Source organism: Aulonocara sp. 'chitande type north' Nkhata Bay, linkage group LG19 (genome assembly GCF_057382095.1).
Source record: "Aulonocara sp. 'chitande type north' Nkhata Bay isolate Kocher_YH1m ecotype deep benthic linkage group LG19, A_spYH_male_GT1.1, whole genome shotgun sequence".
Taxonomy (NCBI): Eukaryota; Metazoa; Chordata; class Actinopteri; order Cichliformes; family Cichlidae; genus Aulonocara; species Aulonocara sp. 'chitande type north' Nkhata Bay.
In genome coordinates, this window is record NC_141362.1 from 22,042,054 (window position 1) to 22,056,346 (window position 14,293).

General features: G+C 39.9%; 1 protein-coding gene across 2 annotated transcripts in view; it reads right to left on the reverse strand.

The window, feature by feature from the left end:
- Nucleotides 1-1,323: 1,323 nt before the first annotated feature.
- Nucleotides 1,324-14,293, reverse strand: part of sptb (spectrin, beta, erythrocytic) — a 45,022-nt gene continuing 32,052 nt past the window's right edge. For both annotated transcript variants that reach the window (XM_086273969.1, XM_086273968.1), the window contains 15 exons: nucleotides 13,747-14,037; nucleotides 13,391-13,521; nucleotides 12,968-13,172; nucleotides 12,243-12,466; nucleotides 11,794-11,944; nucleotides 10,599-10,843; nucleotides 9,631-9,769; nucleotides 9,187-9,271; nucleotides 8,611-8,807; nucleotides 8,421-8,503; nucleotides 7,984-8,047; nucleotides 7,590-7,840; nucleotides 6,768-6,941; nucleotides 4,745-4,787; nucleotides 1,324-4,252 (listed from right to left, as the gene is read on the reverse strand). In XM_086273969.1, the coding sequence (XP_086130095.1) occupies nucleotides 4,061-4,252; nucleotides 4,745-4,787; nucleotides 6,768-6,941; nucleotides 7,590-7,840; nucleotides 7,984-8,047; nucleotides 8,421-8,503; nucleotides 8,611-8,807; nucleotides 9,187-9,271; nucleotides 9,631-9,769; nucleotides 10,599-10,843; nucleotides 11,794-11,944; nucleotides 12,243-12,466; nucleotides 12,968-13,172; nucleotides 13,391-13,521; nucleotides 13,747-14,037 (2,475 nt within the window). In that variant the 3' untranslated portion in view covers nucleotides 1,324-4,060. The remainder of the gene's footprint in view (nucleotides 4,253-4,744; nucleotides 4,788-6,767; nucleotides 6,942-7,589; nucleotides 7,841-7,983; nucleotides 8,048-8,420; nucleotides 8,504-8,610; nucleotides 8,808-9,186; nucleotides 9,272-9,630; nucleotides 9,770-10,598; nucleotides 10,844-11,793; nucleotides 11,945-12,242; nucleotides 12,467-12,967; nucleotides 13,173-13,390; nucleotides 13,522-13,746; nucleotides 14,038-14,293) is intronic.

Sequence of the window (14,293 nt, forward strand, 5' to 3'; positions counted from 1 at the left end):
TATAGCAATCACTCGTTCTTCTTATGAGAAGGAAGGTCTGCAAGGATCATGAGGTCTGTTTATCATTACCTGCCCTGAAGCAATTAGTTTACTTCACAATAACACTGAACTTGGGATATGTAACAGTAGGTGAACTGCTCTCTTCTATGTTCACCGTTTCTTCACTTTGATCACAGTGTTGATGTAAATACTGTTTAACAGGATGACTAGAGGCAATTAATCTAATTTCTTAACTTTGTTTCCTCTTAATGGTTAATGGAGATTAGTAGCTTACAAGAGGAGACATAACAACCTCTGCAGGGCAATTTGATAATTGTGGAACTGTTCAGTTCTGAACCACAGATGAGCATTGTTTAACCTGTTGTGAGGTCTCTTTATGTGCTAGGTTCAGGCCAGTTGGTTACTAAAATCTTGGCATTTTAAAAACAATAACCTATAATAAAAAGTGGTGAAATCTGTAGGAACCCAATCAATCTTATACACGATGTACGGTTGTGTTGTAACAGCCGCTGCATCGTAAAATGCTCCTCTTACATGTGTAAATAGTTTTTACAGCACAGCTATGGTACAATATCATCTGACGATTGAAAGGAGAATTTAAATTTGTGTTGTCGAAGCTGTAGCCAGGCTGAGAAATCGTCGCTGGCAGCAAAAATGCAAAAAGTATACATGTAAGTGAAAGTTGTTAAAGGGGTAAACACAGAGGCACAATAAGTCCTGGTGGGTTGTATTAAGGCTCGCTGAGGAAAATTGGCCATTGATAAAGGGATACAATGTGCCCAAAGTATCTCTCGTATGAATCTTCTTATTTGTTTTGAAGAAAAATGCTAATTTGCATGCTGTGCTGCAGGCATATACCTACTCAGTTTGTAAGGATTGAAATGAACTGTTTTCAGGGCTTTGTATTGCTATAAGTGATCATCCTCAGCCTGTTACGTATGAGCTCGGATCTAATTAGTCTATTCTAAAGCTGCCTTGCTGTCTGGAAGCTGTTTATTCATTGTTTCACCCACAGCCACTGGAATGTAAATACAACAGTTTTGTGTATTTTAAATATGTTCATATGGAGCTCATCTTATCTGAAATTAGCTCGGTGAGCGGATGACTGCTCAAAGTGAAAATGCCTTCTGTTTCACGCTTGCCACTGTCGAATTGTTTATACTCAATAAATCTCTTCTGAAATTCAATTGAATGCACTTTTTTTTTTTGATGTAGTGACAATAATTAAAGACTGCATTTGTTTAAAAAAAAAACAAAAACAAGCTTGTATATTATCATAATTTTAATTTAACTTTATTTCAAAATTTTTTTTTTTTTTTTTTTTTGTGTTTTTTTTTTTTTTTTTGTAGGGTCAACATTTTTGGATATTTTACATACCTGGAAAGTACAAAATGCAATTTTTAAAAACCACTAAACTGAAAAGGCAGGTAGGGAAGGTGTGAAGGAATAACTGTGGATGAAGGTGACAAAGTCGAAGTGTCAATCTGTAGATATATCGACCAACAGAAAGCATAGTGAATCTGTGGGATGCAAGTCTCAAAACATTTTGAGGTGCTAAAAAATTTGAGTAGCATGGTCACGATGTTCTGCTGGCACACGGCGCACAAAAGCTTCTGTAGTTTGTGTTCATACAGCCACAAGAAGATCATGGCTTTAACAATTGCTTTAATCTGTAGACAGAGATGCTACCATGTTTACTAGAAAACACTTGAGCTGAACATTTATCCTCCTAGATTTGACTTCCATCGCTTCAGTGAGGTCACTTGAGTTGGATCATAATTCGGGGACAAGGCAAAACGGCAGTGAGACTGACAGTCCCCATCCTGGCATCAAAGTATAAATGCAGATCCATGTACTGTACATACTTTTAATTGAAATACTGATTTCTGTAATGGCTTTATTGTTGGAAATTCCCATATGAACTTATTTCCACTCCTTACATTCATATTAAAAACACATTCCTTCAGCTCCGTACGGCTACTGTACGATCCTTGGTTGGGGAGCATGCCTGGTCCTGTTGTGTGGTGTGGAAAGGCTCATGCAACCCTTTGCTTTTCTAGACTTTGGCTAGTTCTATAAAACTTCAAATAATGATGCAGGCTCTTGTAAACTGCTTTCGTGAATAACAGCACCTGGTTTAAATTCTAGTTCATCCTGATGCTAACATTTTGTCGTCTTTTAGCATTTCTATTTGTGTAATGAATAAAGTCCAACTTGCAAGACTAGAGGGGTGTTTCATAAAGCAAGGACTGCTGGTTGAAGGTGCTTTTTTTTTTTTTTTTTTTTTTTTTTTTAAATAAATCAAGAGAGGCGTACATGGGCATGAACACATAATGGGGGTTCTGGGGCAAATACAGTACATGTAAAAAGCCCCTAACCTCCCATCATGTTGTGCTGCTGCATGGTCTTATTTTCATAGTTGTTTTGCACCTCTGTGCAGTCATTTACCCCCTGTACTTTGTCTTTGATCGTGACCCATTTGTCAGATTAAATACTTGGCTTGTGCTTTTTTGTCTTCTTGACCCATATTTTTATTTAGCCTTATTTGGGTCAGCATGTTTCTGTAATTAAAAAGTACAAACCTGAAGGCATTTATCCAGTATCATGTTTTCACAAACCAAGTAGTAAAATTCAAAGATGGAGAAGTTCTGATTTTTAAAAAAAACATTTGCTTTTTATATTTCGTTACAACAAAACTTGAACTGCACTTGAAGTTTTAGCTTGAACTGCACAAAGAAAAACTACTCTCATGGGAAGCCGTGAAGTCATAATTACAGGTAAAGCCCTGCAAATGAACAGTTCAGTGTTGCAGATTTGATCCCTATTTTGTGAGTCTGAGCTCATCACTGACCTACAACTCCATAACAAAAGCTGTCTTTTGTACATGGCAGTGTTTGTGCTTATTTCTGCTTTTTTTTTTGTGCATTTTAAAAGGGTAATTAAGATGATCTGTGACTGTAAATGCTATTGATTCTTGATGCATGTAAACCTGAATAACTACTGCTTTTCTGAGCCACCTTTATGAAGCACCCCTCAGATATTCCAACACTTTTTACGTGTGTCCCTACAAGCCAAATTTGAAGACAAACAAGGTAGGTCAAGTTGGTCTTGTTTGAAGTTTTAAGAATATGACAATAGCACCATATCAAACTAATGTATAGCATACTTCATGCATCTGCATATATATATGTATATACGATATATGTTGATGGATAGCTCTGAAATTTAAGTTTACACAAGTGTTAAATATATTTCAAGCTGACAGACTGCCACAGTTCAATTGAGAATAAACCTGAATGGGTCCTTATTCAAAACTGACACATTGTGGTGTCACATGACCGCTCGTGCAATGTTGGTAAGCAATTTCAAATCAAGTCAATCATTCACAGTGCATAGAGCATTTAGTTTGCATAACTGCAGATATACTTGGAGAGTGTGTGTGTATATACTGTACAGCACTATGCTGAGGTTTTCTCATCCCCAAATCTTACATGCCATTTACAAAGCTCTTTAAAAAAAAAAAAGAAAAAAAAGGATTATTAAACTCTGGTTCTTTACGTAGCATTTAGTGCTCCAAATTCAAACAGCACAGTATTACAGTTCACAACCATTTGATAAGGCAGGTTATTAAAAGTACTTTTCAGTACTCTTGAGTCATCTTCATTACAGGCCTTCATGTTATACATGGCTATATCAAAGCATGCCTTAGTGAAACAAAAAAAAAAGACAAAAAAACTTCAGCTAAATTATCAAAATGAAAAGTTTTACAAACATTCTTTGGTTGTGTGTGAAGAGGAGCATTCCTGTGCTTTAATTTAATGCTTTGAATTTGGCTTTTCCTAAAAAGAACAAACAAAAACGGTGGACCATTGTAGACATACACTGGCTTAAATACAGGCAAAAGAGTGATGACTTTAACTACAATATTTATGGTAATTCTCACAAAATAATATAGAAAATCTAGTGACAAAAAGCATACTTTGATTGATTGTACACATAATACTTTCTCTTCCCAGGTTGCCTAGACAACCCCCTCCTCCTGATGGCCTTCCTGTCTCTTTCACTTCTTCTTGGCAAAGCGGCTAAACTTCTTCTCCTTGTCTTTCTTGGCAGAGCTGGGCTCAGGGAGTGCAGCTGAGGAGGAGGGAGGGGGCAGGCTCTGGGCTTTGGCCCCCGAGGGCCCCGATGCCTCCTCTGCTGCCAGGGGCTGAACGGCCTTTTCCATGGCCTGGCTCCAACGCTGGAGCTCTTCCTGAAATTAAACACACGCACACATCGCAGCAGCTTAGAAAGGCAAGTCCACCTCCAGAGGGGCAGTGAGTGTTTTGGTCTCCCAGTCTATTAGCATAAACAAGCAGAGGTGGCCACGCTTTTAACAATGAAACTTGAAATGCTGGTGAGGTTAAACTGGGGTAATGTAGATAAAGACAAACTCACTGTCAGCATTCTTATTCTGTGAGGCTTAATGATTCCCGTAGGGTAAATTTCTCACTAGCTGATAGTGATTCAGAAAGAAACACGAATAACCTCATTTATGTCACATTCTACAACCTTGCCAAATTACTTAGACATGGACAGCAATGCTAAACGGAAACAGTTCGGAAAATTAAATGCAAATGCGTAACTGCTATCTGTAGCATTGCAACCTGTGATTACTGCTTTACATAGGGTCAGCCATTATATAAGATGCCTTTTGACCAGAATAATTCAAGTCCAGGAGAAAGTCCGATGTAATTCAACTCACCTCGTCTTTACACTGGAACAAAAATTCGCTGCCATCTCCAAGCCTGTAAAAGGTTAAAATTATATAAATATTAGAAGCACTTATGTTTTACATTAAAATCGCCAGAATGAAATCATGTTAACATCCAGACATTTCCCTGAAATTGGCAAATAAGTGAAAAACTCTTTTACTGCGTGCCAAGTTTTGCCTGTCTGCGTATTTCTTAACAACCACTAGATGTTTGAGTGGAAGTCATGTTATTAAAGCAAATGCATGCTCTTTATTGCACATATGGTGCAATGAACCATGGTGTCAGATATTGCCATTTTGTCAAAGGCGCTGGCAAAATTAAGATTATGCACCAGTTGTCCAACTTGCACCTGGTTTAGCCAGTAATGATAAATAATTATTTATGGATGCTTGTAAAGGTCACACTGGGTGACCTTGATGTTTTCTAGCTCTAGAGTTGATGCGAGGGGGGATATTTTAATTCACACCATGATCTTTTACCAAACCTTAGCAATTACTTTTTAGTTGCTAACCTAACCCAGAAGCAAAAATAAAACAGTGGATTAAATCAACTGCTGCCTAATGGATGTCAAACTCCAAAGCCACCTCTTGATCCTTATAACACATGCTCTTCAATACTAGACTATTATTTCTCAACATCTAACAATGCCAGAGATTAATGTTGTAAAGGGGCCCATATGTCCCCAAGGCATCAGTGCTGAAGGCCACCTCGTGTGTATACAGAGAGCAGCAGTATTTGACGCCCTGAGACAAAAACATTCGTATTCAGAATTTGTTAATATCAGTGCAGTGTTTCCTGCCAACGACTACCACACCACCCTAAAGCAGAATATATTAAATCCCATGTTTTACAGTTGCCAAGGTGCTTTTTTTCAGGCTTCTTTGATTCAAATAGGACTCAATCTTAAATTGATCTGCCTAGTTTATCCCTCTGAGGACTCTTCTATGTGAACCATGTTTGTGCATCAATGCTGTAGTGTGAAGCAGATTTGTAGTTTTGTTTGTTTTTTTCTGGAAGTTTTCTTGGTCTCCCATACTTTTTAATGTCTTCCACAGTTTGCCTTAACTATGATTTTCTTTTTTAATGGCTCTTTGGGTTTTGTAAATTGCAAGCTGAAAGCACATTGATATATTAGCTGCTTTGTAGACTACAGCAGTCTTTAGTTTCAGAACTTCAGTCAGCTGCTTAGGACAACCCATGGCTGTTGAGTGATACCAAAACTTTAAAAGTCAGAATTTAACAAACTCTGACAATTCCTTATGACAATTAATATCTAACCAGTTAGGATCTAAGACCATTTTATCAAAGAGCTGAGCAGTGCTTATATTCATTTGTAATTTGCATATAAATCTGTCTTGGCTGCCTGTTTTTTCCTTCATGAAAAATCAAGAGGCTGTGGTTGATTTTTAAAAACCACACCAAGGTAAAAACTTGCTAAAGTAAACCTTCAGTGGTACAATCCATTCTGAGCAGAGAATTTAATCTATTCAACTAAATTCAACGTGTATTGATTAAGACTTGTATGCGTGAGGAATGTGAGTTTGCATTTAGCTTCTATCTCTTATCAGTTTAAAGGGAGCTTTGGGAAATGTTTTTTTTTCTTTTGCTCCCTTTGCAAATGTTAAATGGTAATACCAACATCCATATAACACTGTTAAATATAACACTGCAGTCAGAAAGCGGTGAGTTTAGAAACAGCTTACCTCTGTCCAAAGGTAAAGGAAAAAAATCCACTTTTCCGTATCTCTAAATCTGTTTGAATAACTCCCCATAGGACCGGGGGCTGAGGGGTGTATTCCCGATGTCTCTACTAACTTCCAGTAAATGTAATGAAATTTCAGTCGGGTGAATTTTTATAGCACCTTTTGCTTCTCAAAATAAAGAACCCTGGAGAATACAAGTACAAACCACCTTTTCTTGTTGCTCTTAATAAGTCAATTTAATAAGGTCTTATATCGTATATTTACCTTTCCGAATAACATGACTCAGGTAAACCTATGATGTAATTCTTACCGTAGTTTGGCGACATGCTTCTTTTTCTTGTAGTTGGTGAGGATCTCCCAGTTGGCGTTGGTGAGGGGCAGGGGATCCTCGCCATGATACGTCGTTCCGTGGCCAAAGCTTTTGGCATCCTTATAGACTGAGAGCTGACCGGGCTTTAGCACACAGTACAAGTTGTTCCATGACCTGACAGCGAAGAAGAGGCAGGAGCAGGAAAAAGAAGGACTTTAACATCATTTCAGGTTAATTTCTGGCAAGAACACGAAATGAATTTCATTTAATCCCCATTAAAGAGCAGCTACCTCACCAATCCATCGAGACTTTATTTTGTGAACATTCATTTTAAATAAGCACTAATTGCAAAACAGTGGGTTGTTCTATCTTTAAATAGGAGTAATAATATTTTCTTGTAATGAAGCCCTGCAAGATCCCTGACAAAAAGCACTTTTATTGTAGGGCTACTTTTGGCGGCTTGTCTATTGAAAAATTGATTTAAAGCAGAACTGATCCATACTTTGAGTTAAAGTATAGATCTCCCTTTGCTGTTTTAACAAGTTTCAAACTTACTCGAGTTGGTTTTAATCCATCACAAGGAACACAAATTGTGCTGAATGGTCGGTTTTTTTAACGCTTTTTAGGTGTGGTGGGATTTCGAAAGCACTGTGGTCAGTAAAATAAGGAAAAGTCTCGATGTTCACCGTGACAGATGAACAAACATAAGCAAGTAATAATAGGCTCATAGATTTTCCCAACATAAAGAAAGGAAACAATGCCTGGAATAGTCAAAGGCCATATTAGAGACAAACACAGTGCTGTGGTCCATTTGTTATCTACCTATTTGAAGCTTTTTTTCCTGAGCCCTCTACATCATGTTTGCGGCTCAACATGCCCTCCTGCAGCACAGGCTGGCCTCTGAGGGGGTCCGAGGGCATGGTGGCTGCTTTCTCTGGTTCCTTTGGGGTCACCACCGAGACAGAGGGCTCCAGCTCCAGGGAGGCACTCTCTCTCATTTCTGACTCTAAGGGCACCGTCGAGTCACCGGCCATCCCCTCCTGCAGACCCGAACTAGGCTCCGCTTCACCAGACTAAAGCAAAAATAAATAAATGAGTTCATGAGAAAGTGAACTTGTCTCCTTGGAGAAGAGATGAGAGCTGAGTCAGTATGCTGAAACAGAGTTGACAACATTATAAATACAGAAAGCTTGTGCTGATTGAGTGCAGTACTAACCAGAGTCTGTTCCTCAGCAGTATAGAGCTGTGAAGATTCTTCCACAAAGCCCGTGTCTTCTCTCCTAAAGGAAACAGGGCAGCATGAGAGGACTTTTAAGAACAGCAGGTGTGGAAGTGTGTATGTGAAAGAAAGAGAGATCAAATGCGACTCATTGAAAGTCTGCAAAACATTGCATTTGGCTGCTAATACTTTTTTGCTCTGCACAATTTAGGGTATTAATATAAATACTTTCATTTTTAACAGACTAATTTCCTTTAACAGATGCTCACTGCAGTTTTTTGTATTTCTCTCTGGGGCTTAACAACAGAAGGATTGACTTAAAATTACACTGCCTTTATCACCAGACTTACGCTTTGATGACACTGCTACCAATTAATACTATGCCCTCATGCATATAGAGTACGAACATGAAAGCCAGTGTGTTGTATGTTTACCTGCTTTCTTTATCTGAGCGTTGCCCATCTTTAATGAACTGCTCCACCTCCTGCTGCTGTTTTCGCAGCTCCAACAACTCCAACTGCAACACAGTGGCGAACAAGGATCAGTAACCTGGCTAGCTACAGGGTAAATGAAACACGTGAAGTAATCAAATTACTGTAAATCACGTGTAAGATTTTTGCATACCGTAGTGAGGCGTTCCAGTGCGGAAAAGCGTTCCTCCCAGGTGGCGGTGGATTTCTCGAAGGCCTCGTGCCTCTTGAGGAGCTTCTCAACCTCGTCCACGTTTTGACCCAGGTCTTTGCTGGTCACGTAGGGCTCTTGAGCGATCAGCCACGCCTCCGCCACAGAAGCGTCTCGCGCAAACTGACAGACCTCCAGCACTAGACGCAATGAAGCCACGTCATCATGAGAAGTTTAAGATATAAAAGTCTTTCTTTTAGATGTGTTCATATTATGCGGCGATCCCTCACTTGTAAGGTGAATGTTATGACTGGGGGGTGCATTATGTGACAAATTGGGGCATTGTTGGAAGTAAGCAACTATTTTTGTATCCTTGTTGTTAATGGAGGCTTCTGATGAACAAAAGCCTGGGAGCTACTTTCTGAGCTGGGATTTATATGCATGAGCTTTCACATATTTTAACCATATGGCCTTTGGGATATAAGTAAAGATTTTTTGTTTTTTCAAAGAGATAATGTATGTAAAGGGTTAGGGTATATTTTCTAGGTTGAAGTATAAGATAAGTGTAATATTACTCACAGAGCCGGAGCCAGTCCCATCTGTCATCCCACTTGAACATCATCTCCTTTCTTTTTTCCATCAGCTGCACCAGTTTCTCTTTGATCTGACACAAGTAGTATGGTCTCAGTTACATATCAGTATTATTAAACAACTCAGCCCCAAGACTGCCCATTATCCTCTAAGAATTAGTATTGTGGAGTAATTAACCAAATATTAAATTCAGGCCAGGGTCAATTGCTCATTTAAATTCTTTTAGCTTTTCCATTTCTAATTAGTGTTTGCTCTATAGTCTCCCTGATGAATGTAAGATGAGTGGAATTTTTTATTTCACGGCAAGCCAATTGGTTCCATTGAGCCAGACAAGAACAATCACTCCCAGAAAAGTAATTAAATCTAATGAAAGCAGCAATTTGAAGCCCAGCTGAGGATGAAAAGGAGCTGTCTTTGCTGTTGAAGGCTCACCTCAGCAGAGTCTCGGTGCTTGCGTGTCAGCAGGGCTTTGCCGAGGTCGACGCAGTCAGTGAATTTGGCTCCCCTGGCTTCAATCTCCGAGCGGATCCCCTGGTGGTACTTCTGCAGGAGCTCAACGGATGAGACGTCCCTAAAGCAGAGAAATGATGGATGTTAAGTGATAACAGGTAATGCATGAAGTTTACCTACCTCTGTTGGTAACAACTGGAACTGCATTGTTGCAGTCGGCTCTGGCAGACTTCCAGTGTTCTCTATTCTAGAATATTATAGTCATGCTGAATATCTTTAGGAAGATGAATTGTGTCACATAAATAGGACAGAGCTATTATCTCTTGTGAACAAAGTGCCATTTATGAAAAATTAAAGCTTTTCTTCTAAAATCAGACAATAAAATATATCTTGCCGCATATCTGAATATTCCTCATTAAGATGATTCATCCAGAAGCGAATTAATGTGCAACACAAACAAATCCATTTGGAGCAAATGAGTAAACAAAGTAAATGTAAAATGCAAATGTAAATAGTAGCAGAAATTGTTTTACAAATATATTAAGTGAAAGACATACTTCATAATCATTAACTAAATAGATATGTTATTACTTAGTTGAAGTTGTTCTGTTCTTTTAACTAAAAAGGAAATACATGTGCAGAGATAAACCCCAGGAAAAAAAGCTCCACTTCTTTCCCTCCACCTCCTAAAAACAAATATTGGCACAGTTTTTGGTCTTCAGCTACCACAATCAGATTTTATCTCTTGTATACTTTATTTTCTTCTTCTACAACAAACATGCTACGGCAAGGGGGGGCCAGGACGCCAGGTCAGGGGGGAGATATCATCTCCTCCGAAATATCCGGAGACAGGCTCCGGGATTGGATATCAAGTCGAGTGTGAGAGGAACTGAAAGATCCAGCACAGCTAACCGAAGGCCAGACGGTCCTCATCTGACATATTTGATCACCTGGGCTTCTCCTGGGTCTCTATCTGCTGGATGATGCTCTCCATCCAGGCCATCAGGTCTCGCACCATGGTAAAGAAGCGGAACTTCTCTGCTGTGTCCACCAGCTCCGCCCTGCGTCCGTCGCTGGCATCCAGCAGACCCTTCCAGGCTTCCACCACCTCCCTCTCTGTAGTCTGAATATCATCTGCCTTTTCCCCTGCGTACTGGGCATGAAGCCTTGAAGCGGTTTCCTGGAACTGCTGAACCTGGAGTGAAGGAGAGGGACAAGTCAAAACATGGCTTTAGGGGTTTTTGTTTCCCTGATGTGAAGAGAATCATGTCAGAGAAAAATATTCTTTGCATTTCTTTTTAATTTATTATTATTTTATTTATGTAAAACTAGGAGGTTGAATGACTAGGGAACACTTATTTTTACATTGCTTCTTCTCTGAAATTAAGATTTTTTTATATATGAATATTTGCACAGTACGTTGAGGGTAATGCTGTGACTTTTAACGTGGTCAGTATTATAAGCAGTTTTTATTGAATTTTGAGAGGCTGTGACATTAGTTGCTACAGTGTGGTGTTAACGGGTTAGCAAACAGATGCCTATTTACACATCTGACAGACGCGCAGCAGCATTTGCATTCATTTGAAGTTGTGTTTGGAAATCTGGAGAATCCAGGCAAAATATCCACTGCTTTTAGCTCTGTTTTTATCCTCCACCAACTCCCGGGGGGGGGAGTACAGACCTTTTTAAGCCAAATCCTCCACTGTATTTACCAGTTTTTGTAACTTTGGATACTGTTTCCAAAGTTAGTGCTACTGAACCAAATAGAGGCCAAACTAAAACAGAAAGGCTTTCAGGTGCAAAAGATTTCAATGGCGTCAAAAGGGATACTGCTGAATGAGGCCGTAGTTCTGAGACACCTTTCACGTTACATAGATCGGTCTAACGTGCATAAATATTTTTATTCCTAGACCTTTAATTGTTATAGTCTCCTTCTTTGCAATAAGTTGTGGGCAGGGATGGCAAATTTAAGAATTACTATTTGCACAGCTTTTTCATTGATTCTCACCTTTTGAGAAAACTCCTCGCAGTTACCCAAACATTACAGCACTCTCTTCCCCCCTCTAGATATGAATCATCAAAGTTACCTTCTGGCCACTGCCTAGTGCGTTCCCACTGAGTAAAAGGCCCCTTTGTGTGTATTACCTGTTTGCCTAGAGTGGTGATGTCTCTCTCAAACGCGGCGTGCATTCTGTGGAAAGACTCTGCTTTGCTGAAGTCCTCACCCACATCTTCAGGCAGCTCTTTCTGCTTGTCGTGGATCTGAGCCACCAACTCCTTTCCATCATCAAAGTACCTTAAAGAAAACAGATCGATGTCTATCTCTTCAGCTCTGTGTTTATCATCCTACTTAAATATCAGATGTAGTCATCACGTTAGGTTTAATTCTTTGTGACGCTGTTATCGCATGCATATGTTTTCTGTTTTGATGCCTTTAGTCATGCCACAGTTTAATACTGCCTAAATCAATCTATATTCACTTATTTGGGCATGTGACATTACAGGATTAGACACAAAAGCTTCTGTTTATGTCCATTCAGATTACTGGACATCTTTCAGCCTGTGGAGCGGTTTGTCAATACTGTTTTTCTTACTTGAGCAGTTCATAAGATGCTGTCAGGAGCTGGGCGCGAGTGTCGATGAGCTCCAGCAGATCAGCCCAGCTCTCATTGATGCCGTCCTTCCACTCCGCCAAGGTTGCCGCCTCACTGTGCCCGCCTTCGATCAGCTCGTCTATCGTCTGGTTGACCATGTCCACTCGCTCCTGACCCAGCATTCCCGTCTCCCGCGCAAAGTCTCTGAATTTATCCCTCAGAAGCTGAAGGAAAAAGATTGTTTTGTTTTAAAAAAAATCCCAAACAACACAGAATTTATATGTGATTAAGTGATTGACTTCACTTCACCTAAAATCACTGAAAATGAAGTCAGTAAGAAGTAAGAATGAACAAAAACTTTGAAGCTGTGGCAAAAAAACCCCCAGTATGATCAAATATATTGCACAGCTTAATAAATTCAATCTTTAACTTGATCTTCAGATTTAAATAGAAATTCTCAAACCATTTCACACAAGGCAAGTGAAAGACGTTTTAAATCGCTGTGAACACGTCCTTATGTTTGGACTGAAATAGGTTAAAAAAAGGTTAGCACTTAAGCAGAAAAGTTGGGGAAGACCACATGGAAGTGCGCTGCACTAATCTATCCCAGTGAGTGTAAAAACGTCCATCTGTGTCACTTGGATGAAAATCTTTCCCATTTTGTGGCCAGCCTGTCTCCCAGTTTCTCTCCCTCTATGTGCTATAATTCTTTGTATATAAAATACCGTGACGTGATCCAGGTCCTGGCCCATCTCCTGGGAGGATGCCACCACGTCCCTCTCTGAGATCCACTGCTCCAGGTCCTCCACCTCTCGGCTCAGTAGGAAGTGATTGAATGTGAGGTCCAGTTTCTTCCTGCGGTCCTCTGCCAACTCCTTCAGGCCCGCATACTGCTTATCTACCTGGCTCTGTCGCCTGATGATCTCTTCACTGCACAAAAGGTAAAGGGAGAGAGCAGAAGAAAATGAGATCTAGGGAAATTAGAAAAAATAGCTCACAGAGATTGAATTTAGGTTTACTCTAGATGAGGCATATGATTAAAATACCAATTTTGCATGGTTGTCAGGAAACCACAACTGACTGGGACAACATGAGTGAATTAGCATCCTGACTAAGAGTTCAAATGATTTTCTTCAGTGTGTACAAACCCATCAGGGTGCTCCTCTCCAAACATCTTTTGGGCACGGTCAGCCAGCTTCTGAATGGAGTCAGCATAATCATCTACCGCCTGCTTAAGGATCACCTGGCGTTTCAGCATCAGCATGGCGCTTTGTTCATCCTAGAGAGAGAAGGAAAAGAAGAGTATGTTATAGTACTCCAGATGAACTCTCAGTGCAGGCTGCCACTTATAAAAAGTATGCCACCTTAATTAAAGGAAACTGAAACCATGTAATTATGTTAATGGATGCAGAACTGCTTGTCTTTTTTAGCATAATATGGCTTGTTTTAATTTAGATCATTAGATCAGATTTGTATATATCTGTGGTCTTCCTCTTAGCCTCACCTTGGCTTTCTCATCAGCGATCATGTAGAGCTCCTGCTCCCCTATCCAGGCTTCAGCCTCATCAGCGTCATTGTAGTACTGCTGGGCCAAGTTGGAGCCATTCAGCCGCTCTCGGCGCTTCACCATCTCATCCTGCAGCCGGGCCCATGCCTCCTCTAGTTCCTTCAGCTGGTCCGTGATACGTTCTGCCTCTGGTTTGCCCTCTGCGCCGGCGGCGATGGCCATTCTCCTTCCTCGCTCTAGTACTTCATCTACACGGGGCTGGTGGCCTTCGATCTCCTTCTGCAAAGTCTGAGGGACAAAAAGGAGATTGTGGACCTCAACAGGGCTTTTTGATATACAGAAACAAAGACTTGATATATTGTGCAGCCGACAAACATATATTCAGAAATATTCATCTGAAAATTAATTTATTACATATTATGCACCAAGTATACTGTAAAAACAAAGCAGATGGAGCTGAAACAATTAGTTACTTACTTAATTATGCCGAGATCTATGGAAATGATTACAACTATTGAGATAATTTTCAAGTTGCTGAGAGTAC